This window comes from Humulus lupulus, chromosome 9, assembly GCF_963169125.1.
Source record: "Humulus lupulus chromosome 9, drHumLupu1.1, whole genome shotgun sequence".
NCBI classification, from domain to species: Eukaryota; Viridiplantae; Streptophyta; class Magnoliopsida; order Rosales; family Cannabaceae; genus Humulus; species Humulus lupulus.
The window spans coordinates 180,183,092-180,198,929 of NC_084801.1; the positions used below are offsets into that span (position 1 = coordinate 180,183,092).

Genomic DNA, 15,838 nt, shown 5'->3' on the forward strand with positions numbered 1-15,838 from the left:
TGTAAACATATAAATATTTTTTTGTTATAGCTTTCAAAACATAATTGATAGAGTTATTTAAATACTTTAATATGAAATTTTAAAATAAGTGATGATTAATTATTATGACTTATTTATTATTATTTTTAATTTATTTATTTTATATAAATTGTTTTATTATATTTATATTTTTTAAATTTATTTACTTTATTAGAAAACAATAAAAAATATTAAATATAACCAAAACCAACTATTTTCGTTAAAATAACATTTATAATAATGTAAAGATATATATAATATTTTTGGATAAGTCCGGATCAAACCCCACAAAGCAAGAGCCCCACCCCTAGGCCAAACCCACAATTCCACTCTTCTCCCACCTTTTATTTATTTTTGTAAAAATATGTATGGTCAATATTCCATCGACAAACATGTCTCTCTCTTCTCGTGCCCCATAATTGTCTACACCAATGGCTTCAAAAAGACAAAAAAAACCCATTTTGACTCTCATAAAAAATATCATTATTATCAGAATAAATATCACATGCTTCCCAAATTTTCTAACGTGTATACTTTAAATTTGTAATCGTCTATCAAGTTGGCCTTGGAGCTGGATACAAATTTTAAGTAATTTATGATCTTGAAAAAATTACAAATTTGTAAAAAATAATAATTTTAAAATGTTCCATGTATAAATATATATATGTATTTATATAATAGTAAATGTTATAATTTTAAATAGTTACCAAACATACATGAATGTTGATATAATAAAAATTTATTTGGAACTTCCTCTTCTTCCATTATCTTGGTCATTTTTTTCAACAAAAGAAACCTTTTTCATTTCTCAACAATGCTATAGATAAATATTAAACTATGATTATAGAATGCATTCAATATAATAAAATGTTATTAAACAAAAATAAGAGTTTTCAAAATAAATATACTTTCCAAGTTTTATGTAGTTTGTCATATTATTATTATTATTTTATATACAATCAAGTTCTTAAATTTTAAAAGGAATAATAGTTAAGTCATTATTATATAAATTTTAGTGTAAGTTTTGAAATTTTCTATATATTATGAAGTCTATAAAATATTGGTGCATATATAATATATAAGAGAGCACACATTTTTTCTTATAGAAAACAATAAACTTGAAGTTTTGTTAATAAAACTTCGGGCTTCTAGATTGCATCCTAAAAATGGGCATATTAGTGTAATTTGTTCCTATTTTTGGCATTTAGATAGTAATTGTAATCACAATTTTATATGACGGCACATTAATATAGTTATTTAGAATATTTTATAAATTTTTACAAATATATTATTTCAATAAATAGAGTAATTGTCATCATTAAATATTAAAAAATAAATATATATATAGTTTTTAGCATATTTTTTCCAAAATATCTAACATGTCACTTGCATATTAATTTAGTTCATTCTTATAAAATATTTCTTATATATATATATTTTACAAATAATATAGTTGAATATTGTGATGAAATTGATTTTTATTCTATTTATCTTCATTTGTTCTTATTTTAAGTTGAGAAATCAAAATAGAAATAAAATTTATAATTATTTACTTTTTAATTAAGAATTCCAAAATGTTTTAATTTTTTAAAAATAAATTATAAGGGTTTTATTAAATAACTTATTTTAAAAGGTTTTTTTTTTCTGTCTTCTAGAATATATAAGAAGAGGACTTTAAAGAAAAAGAAAAATATATTATAAGACTACTCTTAAATATAAATATATTTTTTGGAAGGAAATTTTATATAATAACTTTAGTTGCCTATATTTGTCAAAAAAAAAAAAAAAAAGCAACTCGCCTAATTTATTTATAAAAAAATGAATTTAAAAATTCTATAAATATAAACAATAATAAATTTCAATGCCCAAACATTAGTTTAGAGAAACCACCTATGTGTACACAGAATCTCTACTGACACATAAAGAGAGAGAGAGAGAGAGAGAGAGAGCAAGTGACCCCATCAATGGTGTTTTAGCTATTCACCTCCATTAATTTATGTAGAGTAGACCCTTCTCTTCAAACCTTTTTTTCTCCATTACTCTCTCTATTTCAGATCTTCTTTACCAACCTCCATCAACAAAAACGACTTACCATATTTTTCCTCGCCTTTTCTTTTCTTCCAAAGCAATTATCTTACCAACTTTTTCTTCTCTTCTGTATGGAGAGGCCTTTCAATTTTGATGAATCAATCAAAAACTAATATGGAGATCACCACCATCACCAGGGCATTTTTACTTTTCTCAGTCTTTTTCGTCTCAGCTTCATCTCAATTCACCGACCTGTTCTACCCGGGATTCAAAGAGGTCGCCGCTACTAACAATCTAACCTTAACAGGAGTTGCACAGATTCAAACAAATGGTATCTTGAAACTAACCAACGACAGTCGAAGACTCATTGGCCGTGCCGTTTCAGGCTCTAAGATTCGACTAAAGAACTCCACAGACGGTAAAGCTTTCTCCTTTTCAACTTCTTTTGCTTTCACCATAGTTCCAGAGTACCCCAAGCTCGGTGGCCATGGCTTCGCTTTCACCATAGTACCTTCCATTGATACAAAGGGTCTTCCGAGTCAGTATCTTGGTATCTTCAACGCTAGTGACACTGCTGGCAACTTCTCCAACCACATCTTCGCTGTTGAGTTCGATACAGTTCAGGATTTTGAGTTCGGAGATATCAATGATAACCATGTCGGAATCGATATCAACAGCTTAAACTCAACTTATGCTGAGACTGTTTCGTATTTCGACGATAATGATCCTTCCAAGAGAACTAATTTCAGTCTCAATGGGAAAGCTATTCAGGCTTGGATTGATTACGACTCGGCTAAGAATCTTCTCAACGTGTCGGTGGCTCCGTTTTCGAAGAAGCCAAAAAACCCTCTTCTTTCGGTTCAGACGAACTTGACACCGATTTTTCAAGAGTTTATGTACGTGGGGTTCTCTGCTTCGACGGGCTTACTCGCCAGCTCTCACTACGTCTTAGGTTGGAGCTTTAAAGTTAACGGTCAAGCTCGAGCTCTTGACATGGCTTCTCTTGCTTCTCTCCCTGGTCCAAAGAAAAGCCATACGGCTATGGCGATCGGAACCGCGGCTTCAGCAACGGTGGTTTTGATCTCGGCAATCTTGATCGCCGTTTACCTCTTTTACAAGATCAAGAACGCTGATCCGATCGAGAAATGGGAATTAGAGCTCGGCCCACATCGTTATTCCTACAAAGAACTCAAGAAAGCCACGAAAGGTTTCAGAGAGAAGGAGCTTCTTGGCTACGGCGGATTCGGGCGAGTTTACAAAGGAACGATTCCGAAATCCAAAATCCAAGTCGCGGTTAAGCGAGTTTCGCACGAATCAAAACAGGGTCTCCGTGAATTCGTGGCCGAGATCGCCAGCATCGGCAGACTCCGTCACCGGAACCTGGTTCAACTTCTGGGATGGTGCCGTCGACGTGGTGATCTCTTATTGGTCTACGATTTCATGTCCAATGGGAGCTTGGACAAGTACATATTCGACAAGCCCAAAACGATTCTGAACTGGGAACAGAGAATCAAAATCATTAAAGGTGTGGCTTCAGCTCTGTTGTACTTACACGAAGGCTTCGAACAAGTGGTGCTTCACCGAGACGTAAAAGCCAGCAATGTATTACTAGACAGTGAGTTAAACGGTCGACTCGGAGACTTCGGACTCGCCAGGCTCCATGACCACGGCTCGAACATGAGCACCACACGTGTGGTGGGGACATTGGGGTATTTAGCACCGGAGCTACCCAGAACGGGAAAAGCCACGACGAGCTCAGACGTGTACGCTTTCGGGGCTCTATTGCTCGAAGTGGCATGCGGGCGGAAACCCATTGAGCCAAACGCTCCGCCGGAGGAGTTGGTCTTGGTTGACTGGGTGTGGGACTATTACAAAGCCGGGAGAGTCCTCGAAGTGATAGACAGGAGGCTGAATGACCAGTACGACGTCGTTGAGGCAGTGATGGTGGTGAAGTTGGGGTTGATGTGCTCGAACGATGGGGTGCTGGCTCGGCCTAGCATGCGACAGGTGGTGAGGTATCTCGAAGGAGAGTCTATGGTGCCGGGAGAGTTGAGAGCCCCAGATGATGTGTTGGAAGGGAAGAAAGATCAGATAGGTATTGGTGAGGGCTTTGATGATTTTCTGCACTCGTTTCCATCATCTTCGTTTGAAAAACTAAGTGGGTCTTATTCGTTTAGAGGGAATGATAATAATAATAATAGTAATAATAGTCATAAAGATGGTATGGACCAGAGTTTTGCTTCTCTTTCTACTTCTCCTCTCTCTCTTCTCCGACATGGTAGAGGAGGTGACACTACTAGATTCTCAGGATAGCTAAACTGCATGCAAATCATGATTATATACACAATGTAGATAGAGAGACTCATTTGGAGTATTGAATCGATAACTATAGTGTTAATTTTTCTTGTTTGAAATCCCAATATTGGCTTTGTGTTTAGCTACACTAAACCAGACTTTTCAATATGGTATCATTATTAATTTCTATATGCAATTATGCAACTAATATGTAAGGGTTTTGGCATGGTTTGATGTAGAGTTTGATTAATGTCTCTTTTGTTGTTGTTGTTGTACTTGTACTAATCCATTTTCCTCATATTTATTCATGTCTTCATGCCTTGAAAAATCTGATGTAGCTTATCAGTTATGACTTTGGGATTGACAATACATATTCTTACTCACTTATTTTCCTCTCAACTTGCTGAGTGTCAGTATGAGTAAATGCGAAAACAACAGCACATAAATTATTACCAGAGCTCTGTTACTGTTGTAAACGCACTTTGTTTTTTATGTGGCCATTTATGGTACTCCATTGCTAAATATTTTGGAATATGTAGGAATATTTAGCTGAGCACTTGAGCACTCCCATCACAGCTCATTCCTACTTTTTTTTTTTTTTTTAAATTTTACATCAAATTTTAAGTTATACCATATATCATATCATACATTAGAGGGTGCCCATTATCCGATTCAACTTTTTAACCAATCAAATGTTCGAATCTAATCAAATTATAATTATATTGGATTTATAATTTTATCTTTAATATTAAAAAAATTAACAAATAAAAAAAACATACAAAATAAATCATCTAAAAAATTAAACACTATTTAATAATAAGATTCAATTAAGTATTTACAATTACAACTATTTAAATTTAAAACTAAAATATCAAAAACTATAACTAGAGTACTTAGATAGTAACATAACATGAACACAACAACAACATTTCCAAAGAGCTAGCATAGCATCTAAAAACAATAATAATCCAATTAAATATATTTATTTATAAGATAATATATTAAAAATATATATATATATTAATTGCAATTGGATTTGATCGGATCCTAATTGAATTTTCATAGTCTCATCCGTCATCCGATTCAATCCAATTGACACTCAACTTATCAAATCCAATCCAATCTAATTATAATTGGATATCTAATTTTTTGTATTTGGATTGATTTGAATCATGAGCACCCCTACATTACATCACCTTCTTTATATTTTTTATTTACTTCATTATTATATTTTTAAACATTTTTATTTAATTAAAATAATAAAAAGAATAAAGAACTTATAAATTTGGAGAAAGAAAGAAAGAAAGAAAGAAAAGAGAACAAAAAAGAAAAAAATATTTAAAGAAACTCTAAAAGTTAAATCTTTTTTCAAATTTGTAGAGAAGTACCTTGATAGACCACCAGTGACATTTGTATACACACGTAGGAACAAGAAAGGTAACAGAATGGTGGCTGTAGAGGATAGTTAGTTGAGAGGTTAACAAATATGTTATGAGAGTAATGTTAATGTGTGTGAGGGTGCAGAGTTGTGTAGGGGAATGAGGATAAAAGTTAGGAGAGGGGTTCAGTAGTGGTGTGTAGTAATTGGTAGGGTGTAACCCTTTGTGGGAGAGATCTAGGCACTCAAATTCCTAGCTACTCACCATTTCTTCATATATTTTCTCTGTTCTACTAACCTTTGTGCAGGAGACTCTACCAAAGTGGTCTCAGAGCAATCCATCCTTGTGGGACCGAAGCCAGAATTGCAGATTGAAGTTTTTTATGAGAAATTGGAGGCGGTTCAGTCGGAGTTCACCTGTGAATTGTCAGAGGTTCGAACGGAATTCCAACAGCTGCCTAAGGAGATTGAATTCCTCAAATCAGAAGTTCAACGTCTACCGACCATTGAGAAGAAGATGGACTTCCTTGTTGCTCATCTTGCTCAGATGTGGCAAGCTACGGGGAAGCCGACGATGGATTCGACGACGACGAGTGTAGATAGGCAACAACGAGCTGTTGAAGGCGATGTTTCATCGAATCCCACTCCGATTTCACCAACAGTTCTGATTCCACCAATAACTTCGACTCCATCGGTGTCGGGCCAAGCTCCAACGGTGCCGTCGGCTCCTATAGACTCGTTGTTCACAAACCAAGCTCTGGGTATGGATTTTCGACCGCCTAGAATGGAACTTCCCTTGTTCTAAGGGGATAATCCAGATGGGTGGATATATAGGGCTGAGAGATACTTTTTGTTGACCAGATTGTCGGAAGCTCAGATGTTAGAAGCAGGGGTGGTGGGGTTGGAGGGTGATGCATTGACATGGTTCCAATGGGAAAATCAAAGGAGGACGGTGACGTCTTGGGCTACGCTGAAACAGAGAATCCTTTTGCGATTCCAAGCGGTTCTCCTTGGGTCTTCTTTGGAGGAATTCATGTCCCTGGTGCAGACGACCAGCGTCCGGGACTATCGTCTGAAATGGGAAGCCTTAGCTTCACGGGCGGCGGACGTCCCTGAACATATTTTGGAAGGGATTTTTTTGAAGAGGTTGAAGGAAGAAATTAAAGGGGCACTCCATATTTTGCAACCCGTGGGCTTGGCCCAAATTATGAAGACAGCCCAAAGGGTGGAAAAAGGGCACCAGTTTTTTGCCCCAGGCCAAGGCTCTAGGGTCACAGTAGCCAGACCAAATATCAGCCAATCACACCATCTCGAGCAGTCATGAACCCATTCATTGCCAGATCCTTGCATCCAGTTTCTCTAAGTACCACACCTTCCCCTCTGAGTTCTACTTCGAGTGTCCCCAAGAATACGAAGCCCCATCCTACTCGTTGGTTGTCGGAAGCCAGGTACCAAGATAAGAAGGCAAGGGGGGACTGTTTTAAATGTGACAAGAAGTTCCATAGGGGTCATGAGTGTGAGCAAAAGTTTTTATAGGTTTTATTAACCTTGGATAAGGAGGAGCTTATATCTCCTTCGAAATCACCACCTCCTACACTAGACTCAGAGGAGGCAATGGAGTCGGAGGAGACATTAGCTACGTTGTCTTTAAATTCTTTGGTGGGTATTTCATCTTCTCATATGATGAAGCTGGCTGGTCACATTGGGAAGCAACTCGTAACAGTGCTTATTGACAGTGGAGCAACCCACAACTTCATTTCCATGGACGTAGTGAATGCAGCGAGTATTCCAATCACTCCAACAACGTGTTATGGCATCCTTTTGGGGACTGGGTAAAGATGCGTATGGAGGGTATATGTGCTCAACTTGAGTTGGACTTGGGAGCATTGAGAGTGGTCACAGATTTTCTTCCATTGGAACTAGGAGGTGCAGATGCTATTTTTGGTATAAAGTGGCTAGAGACTTTGGGGAATATGCAAGTAAATTGGAGAATAATGGCGATGCGTTTTGAGATGGCCGGGGTTTGGGTAACACTACAAGGAGACCCGAGTTTATGAAAATCGCCTATCTCTTTGAAGGCAATGATACATACAGTGGAGCATGAGGGAATGGGATTTTGGGTTCATCTGGGAACGCTACAGATAGCGGCTGTAAGGAGTCCACAAGAGCTTCCACCATCGGTAGACCACCTTCTTCAGTGCTACAGTAAGGTTTTTTCTATGCCAGCCGATTTGCCTCCAAGTAGAGCACGAGAACATACCATTAACTTGAGAAAGGGAGTATGGCCAGTCTCAGTGCGCCCCTATAGATATGCTCAAGTGCAGAAAGATGAAATAGAAAGATTGGTGAGGGAGATGATTCAAGCGAGGATCATTAGGCTGAGTACAAGTCCATTCTCGAGCCTGGTGTTATTAGTTAAGAAAAAGGATGGAGGTTGGAGATTTTGTGTGGATTATCGGGCTTCAAATAGGGAGACGGTGGCTGACAAGTTTCTTATTCTGGTGATTGACGAATTGTTGGATGAGTTGCATGGAGCACAAGTATTCTCTAAGTTGGACTTGAAGTACAGGTACCATCAAATTGGGGTGGCAGCTCGGGATATTGAGAAGACGGCATTGCGTACACATGAAGGCCATTACAAATTTCTGGTCATGCCTTTTGGCCTCACTAACGCCCCTGCTACATTTCAAGGGCTCATGAATGAGGTATTCCGAGAGTTTTTGCGAAAATTTGTGTTGGTTTTTTTTGACGACATCTTGATCTATAGTTCATCTTTGGAGGACCATTTATGCCATTTAGAACTGGTTTTGGATAAGTTGGCTCATCACTGTTTGTATGCAAAAAGTAAAAAATGCTTATTTGCTCAAGCAAGTGTAGAGTATCTTGGTCATGTTATCTCGGCGAATGGGGTGGCAGCTGACCTGAGCAAAGTGGAGGCAACGGTGAATTGGCCAACATCGAAATCGATCAAAGAGCTAAGGGGATTCTTAGGCCTAAAGGGGTATTATCGCAAATTTGTACAAGGGTATGGACACATTGCTCGGCCCTTAACGGATCAGCTCAAGAGGGATGCTTTTGGTTGGACCTTAGCCGCTCAAGAGGCCTTTGCTCAGCTAAAAAATGCCATGTGCACAGTGCCTGTCTTAGCATTACCTGATGTTAACCGAGATTTTCGGCAACTCTATTAATGAATAATATTTACTGATAATAATAATGAGAATAGAAGATTGACACGGGGTTTTTACGTGGTTGGGGCGTTAACTAGCCTTAGTCCACGAGTCTATATTATTAGAGCTTGAAGAAGCTTTTACAATGGAGTTTTCTCTCAGTATCTGAACAGAGTTTCTGTCTTTTTTCGTGAATTGGAGAGAGCGGTTTACAGTGCTCTGTAGCTTATATTTATAAGCTGATGGGAATACCAGGTCTAGATCGGATCAGACCCAGGCCCATCGGGGAAACGGATACAAGCGGCCTTTCTAGTGGAGGCCCAATACAAAAAGATACAAAATATACGAAGTTCAAGCCAACTAAGGCCCAATAGGTTGACCTCAGAACTATGTCTCGCCCGACAAAACGACGCTTTGGGTATGATCATTTCGAGTCACGAGGCAGATTCAGGAGACAAGACTAGTCAGAGTACTTGGCTGCGCAGTCCTGACACATCAGCGTGCAATCCCGAGGTGACATTTTCTGCAGGCGAAAAGTGGGGACAACGCCCACGCAGAATGAGGCGGCTTCAGGGTCCTGGACGCTTGGCCCCTTCGACTGGGGGTGAGGTGATCCAGGCCCGTTTACCGTTGTCCCGCTCCATTTACCACAGGCCCGGACCGTATCAGGGTCCGGGACAAAGACGCGTAGGCCGCGATGGTTCGAGCGCTCTGGGCATCCGCCCGGACTATCCTCGCTGAGGACGGACCCGGAGGGACGTCCCAGACCCCTCCAATGGGCCCAGTCTTGAGTCCCCGGTCCGTACCTGTCCCCTTGGGCATTCTCCATACCAAGAGACCTTGGGCCGAGCCCACGTGCTGAGCTGGCCCTCTGACAGCGGGCCAAGACGAAGGCCCAGAGCCCATGCAGGAAATGGGGATAACACCTGACTTTACAACCCCTTTTGTTTTGGAAGTCGCTGCTTCGGGGTCGGGATTGGGCGCATTGCTTATGCAAAATCAACGGTTGTTAGCTTTTTACAGTCAAGTCTTGTCTCCAAGAGCGCGAACTAAGTCGAATTACGAGCGGGAGTTAATGGTGATTGTCTTAGCAATACAAAAATGGAGACCATACCTCTTGGGGCGTAAATTTCTGGTTCGGACCGATCAGCGAAGCCTCAAGTACTTGTTGGAGTAAAGATTGGTAGCAATGGAGCACCAAAAATGGTTAACCAAGTTGCTTGGTTATGACTTTGAGATTCAGTTCAGGCCTAAGCTGGAAAATAAGGCAGCTGATGCCTTATCAAGAATGTTTAATGAAATTTCATTGGTTGCAGTTTCGGTTCCTACTGTGCTGTCACTACCGGACTTGCAAGCACATGTTACTTCAGACCCGACTCTATCTAAGGTAGTGCAGGACATAAAAGCGGGTCGGGATAGCAGGGGATACTCCTTGGTTCAAGGCTGCCTTAAATTCAAGGGACGTTTGGTACTACCAGCCACATCGCCGTTTATACCACTACTCCTTCAGGAATATCACATCAGTAGTATGAGGGGCCATTCAGGGGTTTTTAAAACTTTTCATAGGCTTGCAAGTGACTTATACTGGTCTGGAATGCGAAGAGATGCCCAGAAACTTGTCTCAGAGTGCGCAGTGTGTCAACAGAGCAAGTATATTGCTCAATCTCCTGCTGGGTTGTTGCAACCATTACCGATTCCAGATCAGGTTTGAGAGGATATCTCGCTGGATTTTATTGAAGGATTACCGACTTCAAATGGCTTTGACTTGATATTGGTGGTGGTCGATCGTTTGAGTAAGTATAGTCATTTTGTTCTGCTACGACATCCTTTTACTGCCACTTCGGCAGTTGCTGTATTTGTCTGAGAGATTGTCAAATTACATGGGGTCCCTCGCTCTATCGTGTCAGATAGGGACAAGATTTTTTTGAGTCTATTTTGGAAGGAGTTGTTTTGTTTGGAGGGCACTAAGCTTAAGCATATCGCATCGTACCATCCTCAGTCTGATGGGCAAACAGAGGTGGTTAATCGATGCTTGGAAACTTATCTCTGCTATTTTGTGAGTTCTAAGCCAAATCAATGATCCAAATGGCTCCCTTGGGCGGAATATTGGTATAATACAGCCTTTCACTCGTCAGCTGGAATGACACCATTTAGAGCCTTGTATCACCGTGACCCTCCACCCCTTATACGCTTTGAACCAGCTAGCACTCGAGTGTTGGCAGTGGAGCAGAACTTGCAAGCTCGGGATGACATACTGAACTTGTTAAAACAGAATCTTCACCGAGCCCAATAGAAAATGAAAGTCCAAGTAGAATGGAAGAGAAAAGATGTTCAGTTTGGGGTGGGAGACATGGTTTATGTAAAACTGAGACCTTACAGGCAATGGACAGTAGCAAAGAGGCTGAATGAAAAGTTGGGTCCACGATATGTGATCCTTTTCCCATCATTGCCCGAAAAGGTACAACAGCATATAAGCTCCAACTCCCACCTGATGCATCCATCCATCCAGTTTTTCACGTCTCCATGCTCAAGGTCGCCTTGGGTTCGCATCAACATGCTACTGACCTTCCTCCGGGGCTATCTGCGGAGCTGGAATGGATTTTGGAACCGGAGAAGGTGCTAGCAGTAAGACCAAGTACTCATAAGGCAACACCACAAGCTCTTTTAAAATGGGTGAACCTACCGGAATTTGAGGCAACTTGGGAGGATTTTCAAGTAATCCGAAACCAATTTCGTGAATTTCACCTTGAGGACAAGGTGAGACTTGTGGCCGGCGGTATTGATAGACCACCAATGACCTTTGTATACACACGCAGGAACAGGAAAGGAAACAGAAGGGTGGCTGTAGAGGATAGTTAGTTGAGAGGTTAGCAAATCTGTTATGAGAATAATGTTAGTGTGTGTGAGGGTGTAGAGTTGTGTAGGGGAATGAGGATAAAGGTTAGGAGAGGAGTTCAGTAGTGGTGTGTAGTAATTGGTAGGGTGTAACCCTTTGTGGGAGAGATCTAGGCTCTCAAATTCCTAGCTACTCAATACAGAAACTCACCATTTCTTCATATATTTTCTCTGTTCTACTAACCTTTGTGCAGGAGACTCTACCATAACTCCTAGACAGAGCTGCTGTGAATGCTCTAACCTTTATTTGCAACTAAATTGAATGTTTGTGCACTTGTAAACAGTCCATTTGGCCATAGAATATGCTAATTAGAACTGAAAATGCACCATTTTATTTAAATGCCAATGAAAAATTGTAGTAAGAGAACTAATTAGGTACATAAAGCTTTTAAAATAATAATAATAAAAAAAAGAGTCCAGCCCATAGCCTAGATTCACATTTAACTTCTCCTTGTTAAAACTTGTACAAGGGAAATGACATTTGGCTAACTGCTGAAATCTTCCCATAGACAAGTAATGACAGTTTACTATGGCATGCATCTTAAAACCACAATTGGGCCAAACAAGTATACTGTTCCAAACCAACTAATGTGTATGTGTATTTTTAGAATTGAAATGAAGATTTTATAAAAGGCTAAACCGCCAATGGCAATACAAATACAAAAGCAACAAGCACTAGGGCCAAGCACACATAGGAAGTCCAGGCCACAGCACTTTATCATTCTCCATAGAGAGCAAGTTTAGCAAGAGAGTGAGCAATAGAGTTAGCATTCCTATCACAATGGATAAAAGATAAATCAATGAAGTCTATGCAAATAAGTATGTCCTCCATTTTGTTAAAAGGTATGGCCGCATTTTAAAGATGCCCGAATCCATTTTGTTTTTCATTGTTGTCCAGCTAAAAAAACATGCAATCTTTGAGGTATGAAACACTTGCAAGGCAGGTTTCCATTAGGTATTGAATCCCAAACCTCATGGAACCTAAGGACCTAACAACACGACCTAACTCCGGTTGCCTATCAGAACCATTGATTCTGCTCACAAAACAAAATGGAAGACCTACGCAATCTGTAAAACTACAGCTATCTCTTCTTTTTCCCACCCTTTCCGGATTTTGAAGATGCAGCATTTGACGTGGTTGCAGGCTCTTGCTTCTTTGTCCTCCCAGGATGCCTTGGAACTAACTCTGCGATTCGCAGCATCAGCTGTTTCCCTGCAAAATATACCCACAAAGAAAATTAATGTTAAACACAAAGTATATGCAAGATTTTTTTTTATTAAAAAAATATCATTAAGATGTTTTACAGATCAAGCTGCAATTTAAAGTAAAATCGTAACAAATCCCTTCTGAGGAGAATAATAGAGATTTTTTCCTATGTTTTTCTAAGGCACACTGAAATAACTTCTTAATTGTCTTTTCTAAAGCTAGTAATCCCAGATGTATATACCTTAGTTGCCGTGTAAGTTTTGATCTCAATTTTCAAAATAAAAGATGATCAATACCTCCATAGTTTAGTTTTTCTTCATAACACAGACAACATTTTTATTTATTTTTCCTGGCAGGAAACTCCATCAAATTATGAAGTAAATGGGGGAATCAAACCCCAGAGCAGAGCAATGCACAAGCTACTCACGAGTAGATTTCACTACAAGGGCAGCAGTCCATTGCCAAAAAGGGCAAAGAGAAGCATTTATTGACAGATTTCATGAAAACTATTTGGTAGCATCTAACATATTTATTGACAGATTTCATGAAAACTCTTTGGCAGCATCTAGCATGTTAGTGAAGTGGGAAATTTGTTTGTTATAGTTCAAATAACAGTAATTAAAAATGGCCCTGCAGACATGTTCTAGACTGGTGAGTGAATAAAATATTTTATTTTTATAAGACAAACAAGTTGAGATAGATAGGATGATGGTCTGCTCATAGTAAGGAAATAAATCATTCATTCACAAATTAATTTGACCAAGATTATGCTATAAGCATATATATATTTATATGAAAGCACATGAATTATAAAGACCTCAAAGATCAAAATTCTTAAAGGATCTTACTTGAAGAAATAGCTGGATTATAGAGAGTCCCATCCTCTTTTTTCAGCAGCACCCTTACTCTTCCTCTTTGCATGAAATCGCGTGGATAAGCTTTATCTATCTATAACAGTCAATACACATTTGAAATGAAGAATAAAAGTCATTCAAATTCAAATGTAACAAAAACTATCTATAACCAACGAAAAGCATTGAGCTTCATACTTTTTGACAAGAGGCAAATCTATAGCTCAGAATATTATTTTTTATAAGATAAACTTGAGTTAACAATTATCGTCAAATGACAACCAATAGATACCTCAATTGCAAAAGGGAGTTTAAAATGGCTGCAGCAATCCCCAATTTCAGCACAAGTAGGACTCTCACATGCCTTGCTCACACAAATCCGCCTCCCTTCAGGTATAGTTTTCTTCGAATTTATATAGACTGGGTATATAACTACCCATTTCTTGATATTGGCTATCTCTCCATCCATTGTCTCTGAAAAATAACCCTTCCAAAAAATAGGTTTGATCAGATTATACTAAATAAAGTAAAGAATAAGCTAACAATCCAAACATTATAAACTCAAATCTGAACATGATCGCGTATTCATAATTCCAGCTTTTATTTCAAAGATAAATTCGTAAATAAAACAAACAAAATTGTTGACATACATTGTAACTCAATTCCCCAAAATTAATATATTTCTAAACTTCCCCTCTCATTGAAAAAATGAATGAAAAGTTCTTTCTTTGTAGATAGAAGAGTTGAATTTCATTGAGAAATCCACATATCACATTTCATCTTAGTTCTAAAAACCCCAAAAACAAAGCAATACTTTCATTAAATATACATATATAAAAAGACAATTTTATTTCGTTCTAATTCACACCAAAAAGTAAATTCAAGACCCCCCTAAAAAAATCATTCCCTGAATACGAAGATCAATCTTGAATTAGATCAGTCGCAGTAGCCCGACAACTAAGAAAACCAAGTGCATAAAGGGGGAAAAAACCCTAATATTCCCAACAATACATCAAACAATTACAATCAAAGAATAAAAACGAAAACGAAAGAAAATAATGGGAAAATATGAGAAACCTGTGAGGGAGTAAGGTATCTCTAGCTCAGGAATGAACAATGGTAAAGATTTGGCAGATCGATCGACTGTGATACAGAGAAAGAATAAAAAAACAGAGAGATGAGAAGGCAGAGGAAGATGACTAATCCCCGTTTTAATTTTTGGAATGGCAAATAAGTCCTCCAACTTATATTTACTAACAACTAACTCCTCATGGCCTGCTATTTTATTTTTTTATACCACTTTCTCCTCCAAGCTATAAATGCCTAGTGTGCACCTCATAACACTCGAACACTTTCCCACCACCAAGGAAGTGACTTATTAGTAAAGTGGCATGCGTCAGGTCTTAGAGGTAGGGTTCGAATTTGGGTGACTCCTAGTAATATTGTGGAGCACCCATCCAAAAAATCTTAAATGTGAACACTCTATGTGCCAATTCAGTCACTTTTGGCCTCTGCCTTAAAATTCTTTTAGCACAAATTGGTTGGTGGGGCTCAAGTGATGCACCCCATCACGATTGGGGACAATCCGACAAATAAGACATTAACGAACATTCCTGAACAAAGTTGGAGCTCTCATGGTAATAACTAGAGAGGGGAGCCACACACTAGTAGCCCCCTTCTCCCCGTTTACCCAGCAAAAAAAAAAAGTAAACACTATCTTATTAATATTTTTTTTTACCTTATATTGGATTTGGATAATAGCTAAATTGATTAATTCACAAATATGAGTTATAAGCAAAATTCATCTTATAAATATATAGATTTCAATGGTTACGTAACTATGATTGTTACAATTTTAGTGACCTGTTATAATAGGTTACTGTTTATCGAGTTTTTCGACAACTAGAATTATGAAAGATAAGAGAGCTTAAAGAGAAAGGATTTAGAAAATGCAAGCAACGCTTTTACGTGGTTGGGACGTTAATGAGCCTTAGTCCAC

The 15,838-nt window shown here is 38.5% G+C and overlaps 2 protein-coding genes across 3 annotated transcripts; one reads left to right on the plus strand and one right to left on the minus strand.

Annotated features, from left to right (window-relative positions):
* The first annotated feature begins 1,913 nt into the window (after positions 1-1,913).
* LOC133801366 (L-type lectin-domain containing receptor kinase S.4-like) lies at positions 1,914-4,649 on the plus strand. Its single transcript, XM_062239553.1, has one exon. It carries the CDS (start codon positions 2,200-2,202, stop codon positions 4,357-4,359), a length of 2,160 nt encoding a protein of 719 aa, XP_062095537.1. The 5' UTR covers positions 1,914-2,199; the 3' UTR covers positions 4,360-4,649.
* Positions 4,650-12,382: 7,733 nt separating this feature from the next.
* Positions 12,383-15,072, minus strand: LOC133801367 (signal recognition particle 19 kDa protein). Of its 2 annotated transcripts, none has more exons than XM_062239554.1 (4): positions 14,917-15,072; positions 14,132-14,326; positions 13,837-13,936; positions 12,383-12,994 (listed from the first exon to the last, which is right to left on the minus strand). In XM_062239554.1, the coding sequence occupies exons 2-4, from the start codon at positions 14,306-14,308 to the stop codon at positions 12,864-12,866; spliced, it is 408 nt and encodes a 135-aa protein (XP_062095538.1). In that variant the 5' UTR covers positions 14,309-14,326; positions 14,917-15,072; the 3' UTR covers positions 12,383-12,863. The 2 variants fall into 2 exon arrangements, with proteins under 2 accessions (XP_062095538.1, XP_062095539.1); XM_062239555.1 differs by having other exon boundaries at positions 14,132-14,313; positions 14,917-15,066.
* Positions 15,073-15,838: the final 766 nt, after the last annotated feature.